Source organism: Lipophrys pholis, assembly GCF_963383615.2.
Source record: "Lipophrys pholis genome assembly, chromosome: 3".
NCBI classification, from domain to species: Eukaryota; Metazoa; Chordata; class Actinopteri; order Blenniiformes; family Blenniidae; genus Lipophrys; species Lipophrys pholis.
In genome coordinates, this window is record NC_137627.1 from 30,320,998 (window position 1) to 30,333,842 (window position 12,845).

The following is a 12,845-nucleotide window of genomic DNA, read 5'->3' on the forward strand; positions in this document are numbered from 1 at the left end:
TGTTAGGATGAGTTTAAGTACTTGTTATAATGCTACCCGTTTTGTACAGTGTGTCTTTGGGTGGAAACAATTATGAATAAATAATCCTAATATTGATTCATATTCTTTGCATCCATATCAAATAGGGTAAGCTTGTGCTTTGTCCAGGTCAGCTGTAATGGTGGTACTTGGAGACCTTTTCTCAAGTTGTACACAGTGTGAATTACAACACAGAAAATAAAGTCTCATAAAGTCTGTAAACAAAGTTCATGGTGAGTCCGTTAAAGAAATGTCTCCCTTGCTTTTTTAAACCCAGTAAAGCAGACACAATTATAAATACTGTTTTCATTTTACTTTTCTTTATTTTATGTATATCCATTAGTGTACATTTCATCCAGTGTATTTCTTGTTCTAGGAGACTTGCCTGATATTCCATATTCATGAAGGCAAATGCAGTAAATCAGTAGTGTGTGTTATTTTGCACGATCTCCACTGGGTCACATTAGTAGATCACGTTGCACTGGTGTGCGCGTATCACGTTTTTCGATGCACAAACCTTTCATAGATCAAGCCCATTATATTTTTCTGTATTAGTCTACCCACTCCATTGCTCCATTGTCCAGCTTCACCGCTCACATGACCATTACAGAGCTTGTATTTTTGGACAGTGAGTATGGACAGTGAACAGCCGGCAGCTACACGTCAAGCTGCAGTGCACTGTTTATTCGGACATGTTTCAGTCACGGTCAACAGTATGTTTTTTTTTTAATTTTTGCCACTGTAGCCTTCTGCTCCCTTGATTTAACCCTAGACCACTTTTTGTGAGCGCTAACCCCAAACCAGGAGCGCAGTACAACGACCTGCCGTGGTGCAGGTGCTTCAGCCCAGTCATCAAGCCAACAGAATGTCACATTCACGTTAAAGTCGCTCAGATCACTTTGTTCGCCCAAGTTTAGTTTTTTTTTTTTCCCACAACACATCAATTTCCTGAACTAAATGTTCCTGCTGCCTGAAAAATGTCACCTCTTGACAAAATCATCAGCTTGATTCATTTAGCCTGTCAGGGGCCTTAATGTTTTCTCTCATTGGTATATACTGTATGTTCTGATCTGCATTTGAAGACTATTTTAACAGCACGGATTTCTAACTAAGCTGCCTGTATTGTAGATGAGTTCAGAGCTCTACCATTATGTCATGTTTAATCTCATTTTAGTTTGTCATGTTTAATCTCATTCAATTTTTCTTTTCCATGTCCTGGGTTTAAACTCTAATTGTACCCAATTGACTCTCTAAATGGCTTTTGAATCCATTTTAATTGTATTACACAATGTCTCTTATTGAAAGCGCTGTAGCCCTTCCAGCTTTATTGACTGGTGCATCTTCCTTTCTTTTGCTTTCGCTCAGCAACAGCCCCGCTCTCAAGTACTACCTGGCCACCAGCCCCGTCAACAATGCCGTGTACTTGTCAGACACCAGCAGCAGGAAGGTGTTCAAGGTGAAATCCCTGAACGTCGTGAAGGATGTGGCCAAGAATCTGGAGCTGGTGGCGGGCACTGGTGACCAGTGCCTACCGTACGATGACACTCGCTGTGGTGACGGAGGAAAGGCTGTGGAAGCCACGCTCACTAACCCCAGAGGTAGAGCATGGATGTTGTTGGAAGGAATACAGCATGTTCTGTTTTAGTTAGTGATATATTCCTGATTTGGAATTTGAATTTGAATTCTTCATAATAACTCATAAACTATGTTATGGATTCTAGAACATTCAAAAACTACTAGAGACAGACAGATAATGCTCTGCACCCATAGAAATACATTGTACATGGAGTATTACCGTAGAATTAAAAACTACCGGTAGATTTATCTATGTGTAATATGAGCTTCTCAAAAACATCCAGTAATACTGACTCAATCTCAGGTTTTAAAAATTCAAGGTGTATTATACAAAAAGACAGAATCTCAACATAATTTGGGATATTTCTACAAGATCCCAAATATCCTCCATGTTTCGGGACATTTTGAAATTTCTGAGTAATTCTGTAAAGACAACTGTTTACATTTCCTAAGGACTAAAATGTCACATTGAATGTATCAATTGAAGGAAAAAACTAATCAACTTAATTAAAAAGAGCCGGCACAAAGGAAAAGAGTTAATGTATTTACTGCCAATGTTAATAACTGGAATTGCCTTTTTTTTTACTGTTTTAGATAGAGAGTAAACATGTTCTGCTCACATCAGTTAATCTTAAAAAAAAAACAAAAACAGAATTAGAGTAATTTGAAATACTTTCTTCCTCTCTGGCTCCGTTTACGCGACAATAAATACGCTTGTATCCGCAAAACTTTCTTCACTTTTGGGGGTACGTTTACACAACACCAGTGTGTGGATCCACTGTATCGTGAAATTTTTAATCCGGCTCCCAAGGTGGAAAGATTCTTTCACGGCACTAATCCCTCCTGCGGAGATTGCCGGAGGCTACAGAGCCTGTTACTGCGCATGCACATCTCTCCCCCTCCCTCCTGCTCATTCAGTTGTAAACAAACATGGCGCCCCGTAGTAGTTTGACTCAGTCCCAGATCCAGCTCAGGCTGAAAACCGAGGGGAGCAATGACGAGATGCATAGTATGAGAAAACTTATGCAGCCCAATTGTTTAATCTAAGCCACCGGCTATCTGGTTAATGCTGCCAGGCTGCAGGGACGTCGCAGACGGTGTAGTTTTTTTGGGCTTTTTTAGCCATTTTCGTAAATCCATTGTGATATCAGTGATACGTGAGAGGTGACTGAAAATATACAGCCACTGACTACTCTTTGTGGCGGATTGATACCATTACGTCAGGTGCGTGATCGTGTGGTGGGTTCAAGGACCACTGAAAACCCGGAATTTGAATTTCTAAAACTGTTCATTATGGTTTTAACAAGTCAGTGGAGTTTCTTCCGAGTTTTGGATTGTTTTGAACACGTTATAGACTGAAAACAACAAATATAAAAAAATAAAATACTACATTTTGACTGAAGGGGGACAGTCACGCCCCCTCTTGACGCCGGGACTGGTTTGACTATATTGTCTATATTCTAGTTTTATCGTCCATATCAGTAGTTTTATAGTTGAGACTCACCCGATTACATCCGATGCATCATCAGTCCATACAGATGTCGGGTTATCACCATTTTCTTCACGTTCATAGCGTATTGTTCTCTGCACACGTGTGTGTGGTTTCATTACAAAAACAAGCATCAGCGCCCTCCTGTGGCCTGGCACAGTGTGTCTGCCACTGCAGTGTAAACGGAACACTTTTTTTTACGGATTAGGTGTTGTCACGTGAAACGTTGTCGTGTGAAAGGGGCCTCAGTCAATGCCTGCTCCTCCTGAGTCCTGTGAGCAGAGGAATGATAAACAGGGAGGTGAAGAAGAGGAGTGGTCAGAGACTGGACTGTTAGAAATAGAGCCACACAAAGAAAAATACATTTTGTATCACTTGATTTTTATAAATTAATGTGTGCAAGCATGAGGAAAGACAGGTTAGTAGGTCCTACTTCCAAAGAAAATGCAATTGATTATGTTAAAATCAATTTATAATGAGTATACTAGGATGTTATTAATGCTAGAGGGGAGCTAAATGAAAACGTTGTGGTGTGTACTTAGTGCAGACATGAGTTCATATTTGGCTCACACTCAGATCTGTAGATGTATGAACGAAAAATCCTGTTTGAAGACTGATCCAGCTCAACATATCGTCAAAACGTCAATGTATTGTTGTCAGTATTCAACAGCCACTATCAAGGAGCGAATAGCTTGGATGTCAAACGTATGGCCTACAGGCCAGAACCAGTTTATATTACATGGTGAGTCAGTTCAGGTGATCAGCACTGCCATACAGATGTAGAAATGTGTCTACATTAAAGATCATTTCTAGAGTTTGACAAGTTATTCATATCATAATACTGTATAAACTAGCTTACTATTTTTTTGAGTTCCAGCGACATCTGGCCATATGTTTGAAGCCTTTAAAGATGCAAACAGTGAAATAAAAATCCATTATGATCTGTAACTTGTAAAGCACATGGTGAACTGAAGAATAATATTGTTGAGTTTCACGTTCTCCTGTTCTCCTGACAGTACAAATTATATTTTTACCTCTTTCACTACATCCATGGAGCAAATTCAGTGAATTTCCCACTGAATAATTGTTCTTTCTTTATATTTGCTGAGGGTTTTTTTTTTCTTCTTCCTGCTTTCATGTTAGGTTGATGCATTAGTCATTAGATCACATGCTTGCTTTTTGTCCTCCGCAGGGACGGCATGATGAGTCACATGTACTGAAATAACGCTGTCCCTCTGAAATGTGCACATGTATAGTTGAGGTTTGCGAAGAAAAATAAAGCAGAACAGAGCTGCTTTCATGCTGGTTGTTTATTTCGGAAGTAATTGAATCAACACAAAGCTACGTGTTGCTAAGATTAGCGAACTGGGCTTCTCGTTTTGAGGCCAAGAGAGTGAGCGAGAAAAAATATTGACGACATTTTTTTGTTGTAATTGAATGAATGCTTAGCCACTCCTCATCTATTTTGATGCTTCTATTCTTCTCAAGTATCGATTAAAAAAAAAAAATCAATCCCAGCATTTGTTTTCATTGCTATGATTAGTCTGTAATTTTATTGCAGGGAATACCCCCTAATTGTCATTTAGCGGTGCTCTGTCCTCACATTAAGTTGCAGATAAGCAGAATAACTGATGAATATTTGCCGCTCTTTAATACCTGCAGGCATTACCGTGGATAAATACGGCGTAATCTTCTTCGTTGATGGCACCATGATCCGCAGGATTGATCAGAACGGTATCATCTCCACCCTTCTGGGCTTCAATGATCTGACATCTGCCCGACCCCTGAGCTGCGATGCTGTGATGGACATCTCTCAGGTATGACCCCGACGACCGGCGCAGCTGGCATGTGCTTTCCTGTCTCTCAGCCTGGACCAGTCTCCTTGAATGACCCCAATCCACGGGATGTTTGCGCCCTCCCGTGAAGCCTTTGTTGCAATATCTGCCTCGCTCCCAGCTCACATGTAGTGACCCTTTGTTGAGGTTTTTGTTGATATTCACAGGACTTTTCTCAAACGATTAAGATTCACAAAGGATACAAATGAAGAAGGTTTCAGATAGCGCTCGCAGGCATTTTTACAGTCTTTCTGTGGTTCCACTGTCGGTTTTCAGGCTGAACACAGTTTTTATGCTCACTTAAGCCCATGTCAGCACATTTTATCCTCCTGAGACCCACAGGGAAACTTATTTAGATTTTTCTAAGCACAGCAGTTTAAAGAAATATCCATTGATTTCACATACCTGCTTTTTCTGAGTTGGGGTCACAGGGACTGTAGCCAATCCCAACAAACTTTGGTAGTGAAATGCATGTTTGTTTGTTTTTCCTGTTGTGTTGAGCAGCACCGAGAGAATCTTTAACTCCACACAACCTTGGCCTTTTCTTTGTGAGTGAAGGGTGCAGACCGCGATATAACAGTGTGATCTGTCGGAAGAAACATCCTAAAGAAGCTTTTTTTCATCATCTAGTGGACATTGGGTCTGATTTCCTTACAAAATGTCTTGATTAAAGTTCTCATATGCTTATTAAGTCTACATATATGTAAATATATGTAGATAGTAGAATGTAAACATTTGCATTTCTTGTGGTTTTGTGGTCACACTAGTTGCACTTTATGTTATCATCTGTTTGTACAATATGAATGTAGCTTGATATTACAATGAATCAACAATATTCCAACCTGAATACTTTCACAGACTTGATGCATGTTTTTTTTTCAACATAAGTTCATAAAGCATCTGGAATTTCCGTTTGACTTTATTTGCCTACAGAACAATCGACAGTTCAGATGTTCAATGGCTCTTTTGCTCGGACTTGTATTATTCTAACCGAGAGACAAACCACTGCACCACTCTGAATGCAGATTAAAATGTAAAATGTGCATTGCATTCCAAGGAAGCTAATTTGCTCTAGTAGTCACAACTGAGACATCACTAGAAATCCCAAATCATGACCGGACTCATTCACTCAGCATAAATTGTTCTTGACTTGAGAGGTTTTCGAAATATATTCCCCCACAGGGGACAAGAACAACTTGTCAGGATATATCTATGATTAGTTTTTTCAGCGTTTAATTTGTTTCTGGGTGGCAAAGAAATCATATAATTATGTAATGGAACAGAATTAAAATGGAAATACATGATAAAACATTCGATAACAACTCACACATATTGTTTATGGATGTAGAAAAAAGTAGACTTAATGGCATTTAATAAGTACTTGTATCTGTACTCAGTATCAGCAAATAGTTAAAGGTTAGTACTTGCACTTGTACTTGTCCTTTAAAAAGTCAGTGTTCGCAAAGCCTGCGTCTCTCGACACCTGGAGATGTGACTAATCTCATTTGGTGGCAGCGACTTGCAGACCGCTGGTTTGAGCTTCACTCAGAAAGCTTTGATCATTCCAGAATGCATTTGAGAGTTCATCCACTTAACAATCAAATACAAATAGGAAATGCAAAGGAACAGCTAATTGGAGTCCATCTATCCTAAACTGCAAAGAAACACACTGCTGCAGCAGAGTGGCCACAAGTCCCCCAATGCAGAGAGCCGTTGACCCATAGCTGTCCGGGTATGACGAGGATGACCTTTGCCCTCACAGGCTCTGGATTCATGCACACATGTTCACTGATGCACATGACCACTTGTACACGTGCACGCGCACACGTGCTCCAGGCAAGGACACCGGGCTGAGGTCACATCACTCTCCAGCTCAGTGACTTCCCTTTGGACGTGACTTATCTGACTTTTTGCATATGGTTAGAGGTAGGAGGACTCTGCACTGCTGTTTTTCCTCTTTGTCATACCTGCTGTTGCAGTATCTCCAAAGATTATTTTGCATGTCGTGTGCAATATTTAGAATTGTTTCAGCTTGATGATTAGGGGAAACTCTGAGCTTGATTGATGTCTCTGACGGGCTCCATGTGCATACACTACTTTGTTACTTGCTCCATTGTGTATGGTGCCGAGTACAACGACAAACAGGTGCTGAGGGGGAACTTGCATGTCTTTATAGAGAAGCGTTTCTGTCTGTAAGATGATGTATTCATCGGAGGAAGCGAAAGCCCTCAGCTGCCCATTTTCCAGCCTCGGGGGAATGCCGTACCCCCCCGTGACCCCTTGCTCGCCGCTCCCTCACTCCCTCACCACCTCACACACACGCGCCTATAGATGCTTGTAATCCCAGTTGCACAGGCACGAGGACACAGGCAGACTGACTGCAGCTCCACAATGATGACAAATCACACAAGCATTGCCAGAGACACTCAGACAGTAAAAAGCTTCCATTAAAAATTAATTCGGAGCACATAGCTTCCTACTTCAAACACTCCCCAACCCCTCACTTAGAACGGGAGCTTCTCTGGAGAAGCCTCATCACACTGGTCATTACTTTTGCTGCACCACACCTTTCTCAGGGAAGAAAGCAAAATGGGAGATTTCTCTCTTTCTCACCTCCGATGAGGTTATTGTTTTCTGTACAGCTAGCTCAAACTAGCTGATAACTCCATGTAAAGCTCTGCAACCTTTCTTTTAACTTTGTATTATAAAGGACACAGATTTGACCTTAATGAAGAATATTTCAAGTTTTTTAAACCAAGACTTGTTTTTTTTTGTTTCACAGATCTGCTCCATTTTCAGTTTCAAGTCTGGAAAATCTTCTCCCTGCTCCCTGCTGAGTTCAAACTTAAATAGAGGGAACCCATGTCTTAAAACAAGATCACTTGAGCATATTTCAAGGGTGTTAGGGGCTTCAGAAAGCTTTATTGAGTCTCTGACTGTGACATCCAATTCAAATCTGAGGGGAACTTCAAATAATGACATATTGCTCTTCTTCAGACGGGCATCATGCTGATTCAAATAAAGAGTGAGGAAATTGCTGATTGAATGCCATTATGGTTCTAATACGAGTTCACATGCATTTATAAATAGCGTTGGTGCAAATTCGTGTCTCGCTTCCTTCGCCGATGAGTCCATTTTGATTTTTTCTTTATTTTTGCAGATGTCGTTCAGCCACTACTGACAGATGCCCCACTGTATGAAGGGGAGGGTATGATCGGGTTACAGCATATGGGACAGCAGCTCGAGAAATAACCCCCTCATCAGTCAGAGTGGCGTGAAAACCTCCTTACAGGCAACTCCCCTGAGCCGCTCTACACTCTGGCTCATGAAATATTTAACCACCAGTGTTGACAAGAAATAGGTTTTAAGAAATTGAAAGTCTCCCCTTCATTACCCAAGTAAATGCATTTTCTGCTCACTGAGAGACGACACGTATCCACTGCCAGTCTCCTGTTTGTTGTATGTGCCCACAAAAGATAGATCCTGTTATATAAACCTCCTCCGTTTTGTGGGGGATGATGGGAGGTTTTATGGGATGCGAGCGGTGTGTGGCGCTCAAATCTGTTTCTCAGTCAAAGGTGAACACTTCACTTGTAAAGAAAGGTAGGGATTTGAGAATACGACCAGTACAAAGCTTGCAGAATCATAATCATCTCCACGGAGCCCCTGGTTAGTCTTAAATGAGTTGTTGCATCAGCATTAACACGGAAATTAGAAAAGTAAAAAGTGCAGATAACAGGTATTTAAAAAACTTATTATGGTTGGTAGTCTTCAACCTGGATGCAGTTAGTCGTCGCTAACTGGATCCTTAATGCTCTATTAGAATTGAGTAGCATAGCTGAATAATCTTGTATTGTAGGGGTTTTCAAAGAGTGGGAGGATGAGCATCCATCAAAGATCATGAAAGACCACCTGCCCACGCCCTTCCCACTCCATCAATAACATTCTACTGAATGAAATCATTCTAAGCCTTCAAATTTGTTTTGTTCATGAAAGATGCTATTTCCTAAATGTGGCTGGGGACTCAAGTTTAATCACACATAAATGATGCATCTTAAATAGCAGGGAGGAGTAAAGCCTCACCTACATAAACATTTGTAAGAACAAAAGACAAGATGCTTTAGTTTTCATGCAACAAGTCAGAATAATGCTATGACTGTATAGGTTGGTTAGTTTAGTGCGTCTTTGCAACAACAACAAAAAAAGAAAAAAAACACAGTATGGCAGGAAAGAATCAGATCAGGTCCATCAATCCATCTCTCATCTTCTATACCGGTTCAGGGTCGTGGTGTGTTGCTCTCAGTGACCACATTCATGGCAGCTCTATCACCAGTAGCATGTGTGAATGGGTGAATGTGACAAACTGTGTAAGGTGCTTTGAGCCTGCGAAAGTAGTGAAATCTTGCTATATGAGTGAAGTCCATTTAGCAGCAGCTTTTGGGTTTTTACGTGATACACTCACAGCATCCAAACTTTGTGTCCTACATATTTTTTAAGTATGTATCAGATTATGTACATACATATATATATATATATACAGTGTGTGTGTGTGTGTGTGTGTGTGTGTGTGTGTGTGTGTGTGTGTGTGTGTGTGTGTGTGTGTGTGTGTGTGTGTGTGTGTGTGTGTGTGTGTGTGTGTGTGTATGAACCTAAGTATATATATATATATATATATATTAGATTTAATCTATTTAATGCACAGAAATGGATAACGTGATGCCCAGGAGATGTTCCTGTGTCTGTTCTAATAAAACAATGCATGCAGTTTGCATTTCCAGGTAATTGTGGAAAATTAAGCAACCATAGTACCTTTTTTTCCCCCATATTTTCCTCGAATAGGAAAAAATATCCAAAACAATGTTGCTCAAATTCCCAAAATGTCTTTGTATTCTGGTCCAGGCTGTAATCAGTCTTCTTTGTTGAAGCTCCAAGGCTTCTATTGAAATATGGCACTTCATATTATGTTTCTAAGAGATCCCACTGGGATCATAAGTGAGAGGGAGACTGGTAAATTGGATGAAGCCAATCATTCCAATTTGTTAAAAGCCTGATACATTCTTAGCAGAACAATAAGTCATAATTTAGGCGGCCAGAGACGGACTAGGCTTTCATTTGGTTAGTGTGCCCCAGTTTATTTTTCAAGGACTCATGCAATCTCTTGTCATTACAAAATTAATAACCCAAAGCAAGCAAAACAGAGGCTCTGCAGAGGTGAAGGATGCAGAAGCTTTGTCCTTATGTGTCCACTTTCCTTATGATCCATTGCAGTGCACTTTTCTCACTTAATCTGATCATTTGAATGATCTCCTCTCATGCTGCCCTTCTTACCACCATTGTTATCATCTTTGATCAAAAAAAATTGTCTTCCTGCTCTTAACGGTGCACCAGCTGTTATTTTTTTGCTTATTATCAGATAATAAATCCTTCTGCTTTCAGCTCTTCTTTTCCCGCAGTGTATCTTTCTAAGTGCTTTTAAATGATTCTTCTGTTTGGTCACTTTGTCCCTCTGATGAAGTGAAAACTCTGCTGATCAATAGGAGGGTGGCCTGTTTTTGTGACCTGAAGCTGATATTTTTCTGTTTCCTATTCCTCCTAGGTGCGTCTTGAGTGGCCCACGGACCTGGCAGTGAGCCCCATGGACAATTCCCTGTACGTGCTGGACAACAATGTAGTCCTTCAGATCTCAGAGAACCACCAAGTCCGAATCATAGCTGGACGTCCGATGCACTGCCAGGTGCCCGGGATCGACCATTTCCTCCTGAGTAAAGTGGCGGTCCACGCTACCCTGGAGTCTGCAAACGCTCTAGCTGTGTCTCACACAGGCATTTTGTACATCGCTGAGTCAGATGAAAAGAAAATAAACCGAGTACGACAGGTGTCCACCAATGGAGAAATCTCCCTCGTCGCCGGGGCACCAAGCGGCTGTGACTGCAAGAACGACGCCAACTGTGATTGTTACTCTGGAGATGAAGGCTATGCCAAGGACGCTAAACTGAAAGCGCCCTCCTCTTTGGCTGTGTGTCCAGATGGAGAGCTTTATATCGCAGATCTGGGCAATATTCGCATCCGCTATGTGCGCAAAAACAAACCCTATCTCAATCCGCTCAGCATGTACGAGGTGTCCTCTCCTATTAACGACGAACTGTATCTGTTTGATTCCAATGGCAGCCACATTTTCACTCAAAGTCTCACTACAGGAGACCACCTCTATAATCTAACCTACACAGGGGTGGGAGACCTGAGCAGCATTACCGACAAGAACAAAAACACGGTGATCATACGACGAGACACAACAGGGATGCCTCTGTGGCTGATGGTCCCCGATGGACAGACGTTCTGGTTCACTATTGGCACGAACACAGCCCTCAAAACTGTCGCTGCCCAGGGTCAGGAGCTGGCTGTCATGACCTACCACGGAAGCTCGGGACTGCTAGCAACAAAGACGGATGAAAACGGATGGACAACCTTCTTCGAGTGAGTAGCTCTTTTAATTTTTATACCTTAAATGTTAGAGTCCAGTTGAGCTGACTACCCAAGGGCAAATAAGAGATCTGTTAAATCTCTAAAATCCAATTTGTAGTTTGCTCAAAGTCATATCTAGTGTCTGAACTCAAAGCTTTCTAGAAGTTCAACAGCATTTGCGAGTTTAGAGCTTTCTGTCATCTGAGTTTAGTATATCGGCATATAAGCTCTCTTCTTACGTCTGGACGTCTGTGTCACTCACAATACACGACCTGTGGAAGTATGGGTGTAATCCTATTTGCTGTTATCATACCGAATAGGATTACTGGATGATATGTTACTCATCTGCACCCTTGCTTAAAGTGACAGACTGCAGGCCATCGCCGGTTTGGAGTCGTTGGGTGCAGGGAGAACATATATCTGCAGGCAAGCACATTTTAACCATAGTACGTCGGTAAAGCACTGCAATGTAGGACTAATAGAATAGCCTGGGGTAGTAATTGATTGGTTTGAACTACACCTATAGCGAGGGGGCTGCTGAAAACACTCACTTCAGCATTCCATGTTAGGATTTTACGTCCTTGTGACTCGCATGTGGCGCAATCTGTCCCTTTGCTTAATGCGACGTAGCAAGGGATGCCTTGCTAACTGCGTGTCATTCCAAAAAGTGTGATTAAGCAGATTGGCTGGTCAGACATCTGTTACACCTCGCTGGAGGAATATAACTCTGACACATAATCAGACGCTGTGTTTAATGTGAGCAGACATTTATCACCTGTGTTTGATTTGGTCGTCATCTGAGACAGTTGTGCTAAAAAAAAGGATGCAGTGGAAAAGGCACTAAAGCAGCCATGCATAGGCATCTCTCAAGGTGGAGTGAATTGCCTGCAGCCTCAACCAATTCAGTGGGTGGTTGGAATTTTGAGTTATTTCTCTTTGAATGTTGGTGAAATGGCTGAGGATACTCTTACATATATAGAAACAGACAGTCAGTATATTTACAGTGACACAAACTGGCATTGAAAGTGTATAAAAGACATCCTTATATTACTATGCATGTGGTTTTTCACCAAGAAAAACAAGTTATTGTTTAAAATTTCTTAAAATGAAAGCTTTTTAGAAAAAGAAAATCTTGAATATGTTGAATTGCTAAGAGTGGAATGGTTATTTGAGGTGTTGTAATAGAGGGTTTGCATGTTTCTTTTAGAAGTATCATATATTTAATTAGAAAATTGTAATTTTAATATAATATATTTAATTAAATGCAATGAAGAGGTGTCACAAACCTCTGATTGTCTCTGATTGTTCCTTCTTTTCAAACTCAATGTTAGCACCACCTCCCTTACCATGGTAACTATTCTACTTATTGTCCTTCTTCTCTCTTCTGGCACCTTATGATTGCCAGTAGCTTAATCTATTACACTGAATGTATGAAAATATTGGAAGCATTAATGATCACACTGTTT

At 41.0% G+C, this 12,845-nt stretch overlaps 1 protein-coding gene across 2 annotated transcripts in view; it reads left to right on the forward strand.

Annotated features, from left to right (window-relative positions):
* tenm4 (teneurin transmembrane protein 4) overlaps positions 1-12,845 on the forward strand; it is a 178,032-nt gene that overhangs the window by 135,022 nt on the left and 30,165 nt on the right. For both annotated transcript variants that reach the window (XM_080459788.1, XM_080459789.1), the window contains 3 exons: positions 1,384-1,616; positions 4,745-4,899; positions 10,514-11,391. In XM_080459788.1, coding sequence (XP_080315914.1) covers positions 1,384-1,616; positions 4,745-4,899; positions 10,514-11,391 — 1,266 coding nt within the window. The remainder of the gene's footprint in view (positions 1-1,383; positions 1,617-4,744; positions 4,900-10,513; positions 11,392-12,845) is intronic.